The 15,668-nt window shown below is 42.6% G+C and overlaps 1 protein-coding gene across 7 annotated transcripts in view; it reads left to right on the forward strand.

The window, feature by feature from the left end:
* The window catches only part of PDE8A (phosphodiesterase 8A), a 157,241-nt gene extending 148,369 nt beyond the window's left edge, over nt 1-8,872 (forward strand). For all 7 annotated transcript variants that reach the window (XM_072801022.1, XM_072800977.1, XM_072800983.1 and 4 more), the window contains 2 exons: nt 6,868-6,997; nt 7,533-8,872. In XM_072801022.1, coding sequence (XP_072657123.1) covers nt 6,868-6,997; nt 7,533-7,639 — 237 coding nt within the window. In that variant the 3' untranslated portion in view covers nt 7,640-8,872. The remainder of the gene's footprint in view (nt 1-6,867; nt 6,998-7,532) is intronic.
* The last annotated feature ends 6,796 nt before the right edge of the window (nt 8,873-15,668 follow it).

Genomic DNA, 15,668 nt, shown 5'->3' on the forward strand with positions numbered 1-15,668 from the left:
TGTGGTATTGGAATACTTAGATAGCTCTGTCCAACAAAAAATGAACCACAACTTCTACCTCATGCCAGAGGAATATCATTTCACAGTGGATCACAGAACTAAATACAAAACCTAAAACCATAAAGCTTTTAAAGAAAAACATAGGAGAATATCCTTGGTCATTTAGAAGTGGATACATACTTCATAGTTACAGAAAACCACCACCATAAAAAGAAAACTTGGAAAATGAGAATCAAAATTCAGAAATTATGCTCATCTAAACACAACAAGCCACACTGGAAGAAAATATCCACAAATCCTGTCTGATAAACAGCCATATTCAGGATATATAAGAAACCATAGCTCAGTAATAAAAAGATAAACCACCTAATTTAGAATGGCCAATTTTTTAAAGATTTTATTTAACAGAGAATAAGCACAAGCAGGGAGAGTGGCAGGCAGAGGAAGAGGGAGAAGCAGGCTCCCACTGAGCAGGGATCACAATGTGGGACTCAATCCCAGGACCCTGGGAGCATGACCTGAGCAGAAGGCAGATACTCCACCAACTGAACCACCCAGGTGCCCCATGGCCAAATATTTGGACACTTCACAAAAGGAGATGTAGGAACAGTCAATAAGTCTATGAAAAGTGCTGAACATCATTAGTTATCAGGGAAATACACATTAGAACCACAGTGAAACACTACTATACACCACTAGAGTGGCTAGAAGTTTAAAAGACAACCTATGTTCATGAAGCTGTGGAGCATCTGGGATTCATTCTGTAATAGGTGTGTAAAACACTACAACATCTTTGGGAAGCAGTTTAGCAGGAGAGGGGTGTGTGTGTTGTGTGTATGTGATCAAATACACATAAAATTTAACAATTTTGATGATCATGTGTTTTGTTTTCCTTCATTGTTTTAACATGGTGTATCATATCAACTGATTTTAGATGCTGAACCATCCTAGCGTTACTGGACTAAATCCCAGTTAGTCACAGCACATGATCCTTTAATGTGCTGCTGGATTCTGTTTGCTATTTTGTTGAGGATTTTTCCATCAGTATTCATAAGGGATATCGATCTGTGGTTTTCTTGTCCTGTCTTTGTCAAGCTTTGGTATTGGTAATGCTGGCCTCATAGGTTGAGTTAGGAAGTGTCCTCTTCAATTTTTTTGGAAGAGGTTAAGAAGGATTGGTGTTAATTCTGTTTAAGAGGTTGGTAGAATTCACCAGTGAAGCTGTCTGGTCCTGGGCATTTCTTTGTTGGGAAGTTTTTAATTACTGAGTTGAACATCTTTACTAGTTATAGGTCTACTCAGATTCTCATTTCTTCACAATTCAGTCTTAGTAGGTTGTAGGTTTCTAAGAATGTTAATTTCATCTAGGTTCTCCATGTTGTTGAGGTACAACTGTTCATGGCACCCCCTTATAATCCTTTTATTTCTGTAAAATGGGTAGTAATGTCCATACTTTTTTCTTTATTTTGTTCTTTTGTCCCACTATTACTTCTGCTTTTAATAATTTGAACCTTCTCTTTTCCTCATCTGTCTAGTAAAGATTTTTTAGTTGTGTTGAACTTTCAGAGAACTTTTGGTTTTATTGATTTTCTCTGTATTTCTATTCTCTATTTTACTCTGTTCTAGTCTGTTCTTCATTTCTGCTAGCTTTAAGTTAGGTTGTTGAGAGTTTTCTTTTTAATGTAAGTACTTAGAGCCATAAATTTCCCTGTCACCCCTACTTTTATTTCATCCCATTACTTTCTAGATGTTATGTTTTCATTTCCATTTGCCTCAAGGTATTTTATAATTTTCCTTGTGATTTCTTCTTTGGCCTGTTGATTGTTTAAGAGTGCATTGTTTGGGATCCCTGGGTGGCGCAGCGGTTTGGCGCCTGCCTTTGGCCCAGGGCGTGATCCTGGAGACCCGGGATCGAGTCCCACGTCAGGCTCCCAGTGCACGGAGCCTGCTTCTTCCTCTGCCTGTGTCTCTGCCTGTCTCTCTCACTGTGTGCCTATCATAAATAAATTAAAAAAAAAAAAAGAGTGCATTAATTCCCACATACTTGTGAATTTTCCAGGTTACTTCTATTGATTTCCAGTTTCATTCCAAGTAGAATAAGTACTTTGTATGATTCTAATCTTTAAAATGTTTATTACGACTTGTTTTGTGGCCTAACATATATTTTATCTTAGAGAATGTTCCACTTGTGCTTAAGAAAAATTACATACCCTAAGTGTTGTTAGATGAAGGTCCTCTTAATGTCTGTGAGGTCCCATTGGTTTTTATTGTTCAAGTTCTCGATCTCATATTGATCTGTTTTATCCATTATTGAAAGTGTGGTATTGAAATCTCCAACGGTTATAGAAGTGTCCATTTCTCCCTCCAGTTCTGTCAGTGTTTTTCTTCATGTATTTTGGAACTCTGATGATTGGTTCATATAAGCTTATAATTGTTGTATCTTCTTGGTAAATTAACCTGTTTATCAATATATAATGTCCTTCTCTGTGCCTGTTTTTGACTTAAAAGTTTATTTTGTCTGATAGCACAACCATCTCAGCTCTCTGTTGGTTATTTGCATGGAAAATCTTTTGTAGGGGCGCCTGGGTGGCTCAATTGGTTGAGCCTCTGCCTTTGGCTCAGGTCATGGTCCCAAGGTCCTGGGATCTGGCCCTGCATCAGACTCTCTTCTCTGCAAGGAGTCTGCTTCTCCTTCTCCCTCTGCTGCTCCCCCTGCTTGTGCTCTGTTAAAATTTTCAAAAAAAGAAAAAAGTATTTTATAGGCAGAGTATAGTTCGATAGGGTTTTTGTCCATTCTGCCAGCTATGCCTTTTGATTGGGGAGTTTAATCCACTTACATTTAAAATAATTACTGATGAGGAAGGACTTACTTTTGCCATTTTACTTGTTTTCTTGGTGTCTTAAAGCTTTTTTGGTCCCTCATTTTCTTCCCTTACTGCCTGCTGTTTTGTTTGATATTTTTGTAGTGGCACATTTGATTCCTTCTGTGTTTAAGATTTTATTTATTTATTCCTGAGAGACGGAGAGAGAGAGAGAGAGAGAGAGGCAGAGACACAGGAGGAGGGAGAAGCAGGCTCCATGCCAGGAACCCGACGCAGGACTCGATCCCGGGACTCCAGGGTCGCGCTCTGGCCCAAAGGCAGGCGCTAAACCACTGAGCCACCCAGGGATCCCCTGCATGTCTTTTAGGTCCTGTAGAAAGTGGAAGTACAAATTAAAATTTGTAACAGTAATATTGCTTTTTAATATTTGCTTGTGTGATTATCTCTACTGGAGATTTTTACAGCTTCATATGACTTGGAGTTACTGTCTGGCTTCTTTTCACTTCAACCTGACAAGTTCCCTCTGGCATTTCCTTTAAGGCAGATCCAATGCTAATGAGTCTTCCCCATTTAGTGTTTATCTGAGAGTGCTGTCATTTCTCCCTCATTTTTGAAGAACAGTTTTCCTAGATAAAGAATCTCAGTTGACAGGTTTGTCCTTTAGCACTTCACATCGTTTCTTTCCCTGCCTACCAGCCTCCAAGGCTTCTCCTAAGAAATCAGCTGAGCATTCTACAGAGAATTTCTTGTAAGAAGTCACTTTTCTCTTGCTGCTTTTATGATTTTTTTTGTTTTTGGCTTTTGACAGTTTGGTTATGATGTGTCACAATATGGTTCTTTTGGGGTTTACCATATTTGGAGTCATTTAGTTTCTTGGTTTTATAGATTTAGGTCTTTCTTCAGATAGCCTCTGCTCCTTTTCATCTTGACTGGACTCTGATAATGCATATATTGGTCCATTTGATAATGTCCTGTAAGTCCTTTAGGCTCTTGTCATTTTTCTTTCTCCTTCTCAGACTTGATAATTTCAAATGTCCTTTCTTCAGATTTGTTTTGTTTTGTTTTCTTCCACCTGCTCATATTTCCTATTGAATCTCTCAGGTGGATTTTTCAAATCTTTTTTTTTTTTTTTTTGTATCTTTCAGCTCTGGAATTTGCTTGGGTCCTTTTTATGATTTCTCTTGTTGCTATTCTTATTTGGTTCATATATCATTTTCCTGATTTCCTTTAGCCCTTTGTCCATGTTTTCCTTTTGCTCTTTGAGCATATTTAAGATGGTTGTTGTAAAGTCATTAATAAATCCAGTGCCTGCTTCTTCAGGGATGGCTTCTGCTAGCTTATTTTCCTTTTTTTTTTTTTTTAATAGCCTGCTTTCCTGTTTCTTCGGCTTTGTGTTAAAAATTGGATATGGTGCAGTAGGGGGGAACCCATCTCACAGTCTTCCCTCTGGGGCAGGGGAACCCACATTGCAGTCTGCAGTTTGCTCTGTGCTGGAGAAGTTTCACTAATAAGCCAGGCACTCCAAGCCCTGGGCTTAGCCCCACATGAAAGCTGAAGTTCCCTTCAGGTTGTTTCTGCACATCTTGCCTAGGCCCATGTGTGGTCCACTCATTTCCACTGTATGTACTGCTGCTGTTGAATGTGTAACATCTGTGTCTTCTCCCAGCTTGTCCTTGCGGCCTCACACGGCCTACTGAAGGTCTCCACTGATAATCTCTTGCCCCTGGCGTCTATGTGTCAGTCAACTACACACACCTTTCCCAAGCACTAGCCATTGCTTTTGCATGAGAGAGCAAAGCTAGGGGAAACAGACCAGTCCTTTGGGCAGCCACCAGACAGGTTAGAATTTTGTAAATAAGATCAGCTCTCCTCCCTCCAGTTCAAGGGAAGCAGCTAGAAACAGGGCTGCCGCTTCCCGACCAAGATTGTGCCAGGGACCTGGTGGGGCGAGGGTGATGCCATGATACTTTATACCATTTTGAATTTGGCTTTTTTAAAAACATTAGAGAGCATGAGTAGGGGGAGTGGCTGAGGGAGAGGGAGAAGCAGTCTCCTCACTGAGCAGGGAGCACAATGCGGGACTCAGTCCCAGGACTGTAGGGTCATGACCTGAGCCAAAGGCAGACACCGGACTGAGCCACTCAGGCTCCCTTTGAATGTGGCTTTTCTTGACTGGCGTTTTCTGTAACTTTTGACTCTTTTCCAGAGTTCCCATTAGGTTATTTTAGCCAGCATGGTGGTGACTGATGAAGGCTTGGAACATTTAAAGCCATTAAATCAGTTTCTTTTGTATACAGCTGGTCAGGTGGGGCCCCTATAATAGGTGTCCATTCCTCCCAGCCACCTGTGTTGAGTATCTTGGGTAGCAAGAGTGCGTAGGCATGAAGACAAGGTGAAATGGTGTCTCTGCCTTCTGAGTGGAAGTAGGGCGTGAGCACCAGACATCTGTCATGTTGTACTTTGGAGCACAGTGCTGACAGCTGTCCCATGGACCAGGTCCCAGAAAGGAAGCTTCTACGCTCACAGGTGTCCTAGGTGGGGGCTTGGGCCACAGATAATCTCATCAGGAAACACAAGGGCCCGGAACATCCTGTGCACCTGCCACATTGGGCCCAAGAGAACCGGAGTATGAGGGACCTCCCTGACCCCCAGCAAGTCAGCTGCTTCTGTGCACATCGGAAAGGGCAGCACAGACCGAAAAGACCCTGGAGCCGGGACTGCTGGACTGAGCGAGCCTCTGCCAGGAGAGCCCCCGCCCCAGAGCACAGCTCCCTGAGGCTACCTGTGGCCCTCAGGGGGAGATTGCCCCTCCCCGGGATAGCCCCCTGCCTGCGCTGTGGGGTGCCGCCCTTCCCGGGCCTGGGCCTGTGGTCGTTGGGGGCCTCTGCAGCCCAGGCCCAGCGGGGACAGCAGCCACCAGAGGGCTGGTACAGAGGCAGCAGCTCCTGGCCTCAACTTGCCCCTGGGATGGGTCCAAGGGGAGGAGTGGCCAGGGTGCGGAGGGCTCCCAGCCCCGAGAGCAGTTTTCTCCAGGTCTTCAGCCCCTGGGCTCTCGGCCGGATGGCGGCCACTCCAGGGACTCGTCCGCTCGGCCCCGCCCTTCCGCAGCACTGCTGGCGGCCGACGGCACCTGCTGCACCCCTGGCGTCCCCCGACAGGCCCTACCACTCCATGCTGTCTGTCCCAGGTGCCAGGGGAGCCCCAGAGGGAAGGCTCTTCCCTCCAGGGGGGGTGAGAGCACCGCGCCTCCCCCCCACCCCCTCCCCTTCTGTATGAGCTGCTGATGGAGCCTTGGGCCACCTCCCTGACCCTGCTCTCCCGCCCTCTGGTCACCTGCCCCCGTGTGACCCTCTGACCCTCACAGGCACGCATCCGGCTCCGGAAGCCCCTGCCTCCCTGTGGACCTCCCCTCACGCTTTTCTCCAGGACACTTCAGTGAAAGCAAGACCTGATTTACAAAAACTAGCTCCCTTATCTCTCAAGATAAACCTACCTTTTTCCCAGATCTTTATTTTCATTTTTTGGCAAATCTCTCTGGAATCCTGAAGCTGTTCTGAAATAGTCTGACTAGACATAAAAATTACTCAGCTCAGAGGTTTGTTTTTCTTGTTTTACCTCAAGGCTCTCAAGGGTGTTCAGAACTTTTCAAATAAAATAATTGGTCTAAGATGAGCAGCAGCCGCTAGATCCTTCTTTAGGAAGGGGGGGGGTTTGTCACCTTTGCAGACCCGGCGCCGGGGCTGGAAACACCTTTTTGGTGGAAGGATGGCTGGTTGGGGACTGGCAGCCAAGCACATCACAGGCCAAGTAGGCTCTTACTGAGGAGCTTCAGCCAGAAGCTTCTAGGTTGAGAAAAGCAAGGGTGGGATAGGGCCGTCGTCAGGCCCTCCTGGTGCAAGGCCGCCCCACCCTGGGGACACCTGGTCGTGGCCCAGCTGGATCTCTGGCTGGTATGATGGTCAGCTTCTCCCTACTGGCTCCTGGGGCTGCTCTGTGAGCACAGCCAGGCCCCAGAGTCTCAATTTGGGCATTTTCTGCTTTACAGACTGATGAGGAGAAGTGGCAGGACTTACCTGTGGTGATGCCAGTTTTTGACAGAAACACCTGCAGCATCCCCAAATCCCAGATCTCCTTTATCGACTACTTCATCACCGACATGTTCGATGCTTGGGACGGTAAGCGCTCCTACAGCATCGCCCTCAGAAGCAAATGGGGAGCTGCATGCTAGGGACTGGATAGAGCAGCTGCTTCTAGAACAGACTCTTAGGGAGGATTGAGAAGGACTGAGCCTTCCCTGAGGACACCCGGGGCCTGGGTGCTCTTCCCGCCAGCCCCCTTCCTGTTCACTGCCTCAGCCAACCCCCCCTCCATCTGCTTCCTGCAGCCTGTTCCCCACCTGCTGTGAGGGGGGTGGAAGTGAAGCCCCTGGGGAGTCAGGAGAGCCAGTCAGGGCTGGGAGCAGAGGGGGCTCACTCCCTTCCTGACCCCCCCCCCCACACACACACAGGAACAGATTCACTCCCTTTTCTGAGTGGTCAGCTCCCTGGGCAATGGCGGGGGGGCAGCCACTGGGCCAAAGCAGAGTGGACCTGAGTGAACCCGGGGTCGGGATGCAGCAGGATGAGAGTCCCCGCTGCCCCCCCCTTTCTTCAAATGGCCCAACCACCTCTGTGGCTGGGAAGGAGCTCACAGCCCTGTCTCTTCCTCCAGCCTTTGTAGACCTGCCTGAGTTAATGCAGCATCTTGACAACAACTTTAAATACTGGAAAGGACTGGACGAGATGAAGCTGCGGAGCCTCCGACCGCCCCCCGAATAGTGCCACCCGCTGCCTGGGCCCTGAAGCTTCATCCCTCCCCTCATCTGGAATTCCTGAGGGCAGCTGAGTCCCTCGGTCCTTTCAGTATTAGGCAGAATGGTGCCCAGGTCTTCAGAGCCTGTGAAAGCACATGGGGACAACACTGCCCTTCTCGAGCCATCATCTGATGCCATTGCCACCAAGTGCGACTTAGTCTGCCACACTCGGCCTGTGGCTCTTCAGAAAGTCACAGGGGAACCGGTTTGCGCTAGCTTTCCTTGTAACGAGCTCAGAGTGACCCTCCAAAGGACACCGATGGATTTCCTGCCGGTCTTGTTGCAAACAATTTCAACTGTGTCCAGCACTTAGCAACAGCTCATGGCAATCGGAGCTTTAGCAACTTTTTCACATCATAGAAGGTGCAATCACTCACTTTGGAACACTACTGAAAGTGACTTCTCTTTTGAAACTGAGTAGCAAATGAAAAATGCAAAGAAATTTTGAAGTTAATTATTAAATACAAAGAAATTTTGAAGTTAATTAATATCAATTATTAAAATGTTTTATTTATTTTATTAGAAGTTCAATATTTTCTATGAATTTTGAAATACTTCAAAGCCAAAGCCAACTTTAAATGCCATGACCAAATTTACATGATTCATACTCATTAAATATGTATTACTTGGTATACAGACTTATTTTCATAACGCAAATTAAAACTATAAAATGACATTTTTATTGCACTACAGAAATATTTGTGTATGTTAAACTCTTTTCTGATTGATGCTAATTGGGAAAACCTGTCTTGGGGCAGGGGGTGGGGTCTGAGTCTGAAACGCTCACGAAGAGCTGCTCCTCTGTATAGAAAGCAGAGCTCTGGAACTGCTTGATGGGCTTTGCAGGCACCTCCCCATAGTCAATGAACTTAAGACCTAACATATTTTTCCTAAAATTTTATAATTGAATTCCCAAAACTCTGCCTTATTTTATAGTGTTTCTACAAGATATTCCCTCCCAAAGAACAAAAATGGAATATTTAGTGAGCTGACATTTTATAACCAATCTGTTTTCATCTGAGGTGGGAATCTTTGATTCCAGAAATTTATAAAGGTTCTGTATCTTCACGTTTTGAATAAATGTAGTACCATAAAAAAAAATGACACATGATGCCATGTCAGAGTGCTTGTCATTTTATTTTAAAGTTGTATTTTTTTCCCAGATAAAAATGAAATTAAACTATTTGTTTTTAAGAAATCATGTGTCACCTTTTCTTTGGAGTTTTCTAATACTTAAAATATTTCATTTTTTCCTTTAAATAAAATACCTTTCTTTATATTACAGAAAAGATTAATAGTTAAATGACTTTTTCAATGTCACAAAAGGACAGGTGAATCTGGTGAAAACTTCTCAGCCCTCGGTACCCATTTGAGGCTGTCAGGGCTGGCTCCTCAAAAATCCCTTTTTCTAAGGAAACAAAAGCCCCTTTTCCTGTGAGAAGACATTTGACCAACGTTGGTAATTGTGGACCAAGGTGGAAGAAAGCCCTCTCATCTACTCTCCCCAGGGTGCCAGGAAAGAACAGGAAATGACTCCCATGACTAATTCAACCATCATGAAGCAGGGAGAGCAGTGCCTGCGATGTCTAGAATCTGCACTGCCCAGAATACCCAATAATCTGGAAGAGACTTTAAGAAGAGAATGCCTACAATGTTTGAGGAGAGAAAAGCAATAGAAACCATAAGATAAACCAAGATAATTTAAGAGATAGATTGGGAAAAGAACCAAATAGACATTCTAGATACGAAGAATATAGTCATTGAAACAAACAGGAAACTTCACAGGTTTAACAGAAAGCCAGACATAACTGAAGAGAGTAGTAGTAAATTGGAAGACCTGAAGTTGCTCCCCATGCAGCACAGGGGTTTTAAATTGAAGCAAAGTAGGGGCATCTGGGTGGTTCAGTTGGTGAAGTGTTTGCCTTGGCTCAGGTTATAGTCTCAGGGTCCTGGGATCAAAGCCCCCATCGGGCTTCCTGCTCAATCCCCTGTTCGTGTTCTCATTCTCTCATTAGCAGAGAGACAGAGCTAGTCTGGCTGCTGGGCCCACCTGCCAGTGAGGCCACAGCAGCATCAGGTTTCCCAACAGCACATGGGCCAAACCCAGCATAGTGAACCCACAGCAGTCTAAGCACACCATTGCGCCCAGCTGGGCTGAAGGCAAATATGGCTGAGCCATATCAGTAGGGCACACAAAGCCCTACAGGAGATACCCCAGAGCACCCAGTCACCAGAACAATTATACTAGAAGGCACTGCAGGACCTCTTTACATGAGCCACTACTTTCAGACCAGGAGACATAGATGGCCTCCCTAATACATAGGAAGAGATGTAGAGAGTTAGATAAAATGAAAAAGCCAAGGAATGTGTCTCAAATGAAAGAACAGAACAAATCCCAGCAAAAGAGCTAAATAAACTGGAGATAAGCAACAGACTTGATAAAGATTCAAAGTAATGGTCATAAAGATACTCAGTGGACCTGAGAAAAGAGTGGATGAACTCAGTGAGAACTTCAACAAAGATAGAAAATATTAAGAAGAACCAGTCAGAGAAGAAGAACTTAATAACTGAAATAGGGGTGCCTGGGTGGCTCAGTGGTTGAGCATCTGCCTTTGGCTCAGGTCCTGATCCCAGCATCCTGGGATCAAGTCCTGCATCAGGTTCCTTGCAGGAAGCCTGCTTCTCCCTTTGCCTAGTCTCTGCCTTTCTCTGTGTCTCTCATGAATAAATAAAATCTTTTAAAAATTAAAATAAAAATAAAATAATAACTGAAATACACTGAAGGGAATCAACAGCAAATTAGAGGTCACAGAAGAATAGTTCAGCAACCTGGAGGACAAAGTAATTGAAAGCAACCAAGCTAAATAGGAAAGAGAAAAAAAGGACTAAAAATATAGAATAGGTGAAGGCAACTCAGCAACACTATCAAGTGTGGTAACATTTGTATTCCAGGGATCACAGGAGGAAAGAAGGGGACAGAAAAATTTATTTGAAGAAACAGCTAAAAACTAATCTAAGGAGGGTAATAGACATCCAAGTCCAGGAAGCACAGAGAGCCCCAAACAAGATGAAGCCAAGGAGATCTACATCAAGACATGTAACTAAAATGGCAAATGTAATGATAGAGTTTGAAAGAAACAAGAGAAAATAAAACAGTTACATACAAGGGAAATCTTATAAGGTTATCAGCTGATTTTTCAGCAGAAACTTTGCAGGCCAAAAGAAAGTGGCAGGATATATTCACAGTGCTGAAAGGAAACCTGCAACCAAGAATACTCTACCCAGCAAGGTTAGCATTCAGAATTGAAGAGAGAGTTTCCCAGCCAAACAAAAGCCAAAGGAGCTCATTACCACTAACCTGGCCTTATAAGAAATCTTAAAGGGAATTCTTTGTTAAGAAAAGGCCATAACTAGAAAAGAATTACAAAAGGAAAAAAATTGAATAGTGAAAGCAAATATAGGGATAGATTAATCATTTCTAAAGCCAGTTAGGAGGTTAAAATCACAAAAGTAGTAAAATCAATTATATCTTTAAAAAAAAATCAGGGGATACACAACCTAAAAAAATATGACATATAAATAAAATGGAGACTGGGAAGTAAAAATTCAGGCCTTTTAAAATGTGTTCTAACTTAAGCAACTTAATATATTTTGCTATATGTTTAAGATGTTATATATGAATCTAATGGTAACCACAAATCAAAAACCTTTAATAGATATACACAAAAAAAGAAAACGGATCCCAAGCATAACACTAAAGGAAACCATCAAACCACAAGGAAAGAGAGAAAGAGAAGGAAGAGAGAAAAATAAAAAACTAGAAAACAATTAACAAAATGGCATTAAGTAACATACCCATCAATAATTACTTTAAATGCAAATGATCTAAATGCTCCATTCAAAAGACATCCGGTGGGGGTGCCTGGGTGGCTCAGTTGATTTGAGTGTCTGACTCTTGATTTCAGCTCAGGTCATGAACTTGTTGTTGTGAGATCTGGTCTGGCATCAGGCTCTGTACTTGGCCTGGGGTCTGCTTGGGATTCTCTCCTTCCTTCTCCCTCAGCCCTTCCCCCTATGCATGGGCTATATATACATATGTGTGTGTGTGTGTGTGAGTGTGTGTATTTTGTATAAATAAATAAATATATATGTAAATAAATAAATAAAAATTGTAAAAACCGAAAGATTTAACTGATTAAAAAACTCACAAAACCCATCTATATGCTGCTTATAAGAAACTCACTTTGGACCTAAAAACACATAAAGACTGACAGGAAAGGACTGTAAAAACATATGATACAAATGGAAGTTAAAAAAAAAAGGGGGGGGTGGCAAGACGTTTATCCAACAAAATAAGACTTTAAAACAAAGACTGTAATAAGAGACAAAGAAAGGCACTATGATACAGGGATCCATCCATCAAGAGAGAAATTATAAAAATCTATGCACCAGGGCACCCAGGTGGTTCAGCAGTTTAGTGCCACCTTCAGCCCAGGGCCTGATCCTGGAGACCCAGGATCAAGTCCCATGTCGGCTCCCTGCATGGAACCTGCTTCTCCCTCTGCCTGTGTCTCTGCCTCTCTCTCAATAAATCTATGCACCCAACATAGGAGTACCCACATACATAAAGCAAATATTAACAGACGTGAAAGGAGAAACTGACAGTAAGATAATGATAGTAGGGGGCTCTATTTCCTTTTTTTTTTTTTTTAATTTTTATTTATTTATGATTGTCACAGAGAGAGAGAGAGAGGCAGAGACACAGGCAGAGGGAGAAGCAGGCTCCATGCACCGGGAGCCCGATGTGGGATTCGATCCCAGGTCTCCAGGATCGGCCCTGGGCCAAAGGCAGACGCCAAACCGTTGCGCCACCCAGGGATCCCAGTAGGGGGCTCTAACATCCACTTCATCCATGGATAGATCATTCAGACAGAAAAATCAACAAGGAAACAGATACTTATTTGGTCAGAGGACCTAACAGATATTCATAGAACATTCTGTCCAAAAACAGCAGAATACACATTCTTTTCCATTGCACATGGAACATTCTCCAGGACAGATCATGTTAGGCCACAAAACAAATCTCAATAAATTTAAGGAGACTGAAACCCTATCAAGCATTTTTTCCAACCACAATACTATAAAACTAGAAATCAATTACAAGAAAAAATTTGGAAAAAACACAATACATGGAGGCTAAACAACACAATACAAAACAACGAATGAGTCAACCATGAAATCAAAGAGGAAATAAAAAAGATACATGAAGGGATCCCTGGGTGGCGCAGCGGTTTGGCGCCTGCCTTTGGCCCAGGGCGTGATCCCGGAGACCCGGGATCGAGTCCCACATCGGGCTCCCGGTGCATGGAGCCTGCTTCTCCCTCTGCCTGTGTCTCTGCCTCTCTCTCTCTCTCTCTCTCTCTGTCTGTGACTATCATAAAAAAAAAAAAAAAAAGATACATGAAGACAAATGAAAATGAAAACGCAATGATCCAAAATCTTTGAAATACAGCAAAACAGTTCTAAGAGAATTTTACAGCAATACGGGCCTACCTCAAGAAACAAGAAATATCTCAAACAACCTAAATTTACACCTAAGGGAGCCAGCAAAAGAAAAGCTACCATAAGGAAGGAAATAATAAAAATTAGAACAGAAATAAATGAAATAGAGATTTTAAAAAAATGAAACCAAGAAGTAGTTCTTTGAAAAGATAAACAAAATTGACAAGCTTTAAGCCAGATTAGTCAAGAAAAAAATAGAACAGTCAAATAAATAGAATCAGATATAAAGGAGAAGAAATAACTGATATTACAGAAACACAAAGAATTATAAGACATTTTATGGAAGCTACATACCAACAATTTGGACAACTCAGGAGAAATGGATAAATCTTTTGAAATAAAATCTTCCAATACTGAATCAGGAAAAACCAGAAAATGTGAACAGACCAATTACTAGTAGTGAACCAAATCAGTAATCAAAAAACCCCAAACAGAAGTCCAGGCCCAGGCAACTTCACTGGTGAATTCTACCAAATATTTAAAGAGGGGTAATGCCTATTTCTTCTGAAACTATTTCAAAAAGTAGAAGAGGGGTTCCCTGGGTGGCGCAGCGGTTTGGCGCCTGCCTTTGGCCCAGGGCGCGATCCTGGAGACCCGGGATCGAATCCCACATCGGGCTTCCGGTGCATGGAGCCTGCTTCTCCCTCTGCCTATGTCTCTGCCTCTCTCTCTTTCTCTCTCTGTGACTATCATAAATAAGTAAAAATTTAAAAAAAAATTAAAAAAAATAAAAAGTAGAAGAGGAAGGAAAGCTTCCTTTTTTTTTTTTTTTTTTTTTTTAAGATTTTATTCATGGATCCCTGGGTGGCTCAGTGGTTTAGCACCTGCCTTTGGCCCAGGGCATGATCCTGGAGTCCTGGGATCGAGTCCCGCATCGGGCTCCCTGCATGGAGCCTACTTCTCCCTCTGCCTCTCCATGTCTCTCATGAATAAATAAATAAAATATTTAATAAAAAAAAAAGATTTTATTCATTTATTCATGAGAGACACGGAGAGGCAGAGACACAGGCTGAGGGAGAAGGAGGCTCCATGCAGAGATCCCAGTGCAGGACTCGATCCCAGGAACCCTGGATCATGCCCTGAGTCAAAGGCAGACTCCCAACCGCTGAGCCACCCAGGGGTCCTGGAAGGAAAGCTTCCAAATTCATTCTTTGAGGCCAGCATTACCCTGATACCAAAACCAGATAAAGACACCATAAAAAAAGAAAACTGTAGACCATTACCTCTGATGGACAGAGATGCAAAATTCCTCAACAAAAAAAGAAACAAACCAAATTCAACAATACATTTAAAAAGTCCCTCACCACAATCAAGTGGGATCTATTCCAGGGACACAAGGGTAGTTCAGTATTCATGAATCAATCACTGTGGTACATCACATCAACAAAAGAAAGGATAACAACCATCATCATCACAAGAGATGCAGAGAAACCATTTGACAAAAATATATGCATTCGTGATGAGAACTCTCAACATAATTAAGGCCATATAAGAAGAAACTCACAGCTAATATCATATTCAATGGTGAAAAGCTAAGAGCTTTCCCTCTAAGGTCAGGAATAAGACAAGGTTGTCCACTTTCACCACTTTTATTCAACATAGTACTAGACGTCCTAGCCACAGCAAACAAGAAATAAAAGGCACCCAAATTGATAAGAAAGAAGTAAAACTGTCCCTATTTGCAGATGACATGATACTATATAAACAAAAACCCCAAAAACAGCACCAAAAAACAAACAAACTTATTAGAACTGACCAATGAATTTGGTAAAGTTGCAGAATACAAAATTAATGTGCAGAAATCTGTTGCATTTCTATACACTGACAACAAAATAGCAGATGAGAAATTAAGAAAAAAATCTCATTTACAATTGCACCAAAGGGAATGAAGCACCTAGGAATAAATTTAACCAAGGAGGTGAAAGACCTCTACTCTGAAAACTGTAAAACACTGATGAAAGAAATTGAAGATGACAAACAAATAGAAAGATATATCATGTTCCTGGATTGGAAGAATTAATATTGTTAAAAGTCATACTACTCAAAGCAATCAACAGATTTAGTGCAATCACTATGAAAATACTAATGGTATTTTTCACAGAACTAATACAAGTAATCCTAAAATTTGTATGGAACCACCAAAGACTGTGCATACCCAAAGCAATCTACCCAAAGCTTAAGGTATCACAATCCTAGATTTCTACAAAGCTCTAATAATTAAAACAGTATGGTACTGGCACAAAAAGAGAAACACAAGTCAATGGTATAGGACAGAGAGCCCAGAAATAACCCCACACCTAATGGTGAATTGATCTATGATAGAAGAGGCAATAATATGCAATGGGAAGCAGATGGGCTCTTCAACAAATGGAGCTGGGAAAACTGGACAGCTCCATTCAGAAGAATGAAACTGAGTCATTTTCTTACACCAT

Source organism: Canis lupus, chromosome 2, assembly GCF_048164855.1.
Source record: "Canis lupus baileyi chromosome 2, mCanLup2.hap1, whole genome shotgun sequence".
Classification (NCBI taxonomy): domain Eukaryota; kingdom Metazoa; phylum Chordata; class Mammalia; order Carnivora; family Canidae; genus Canis; species Canis lupus.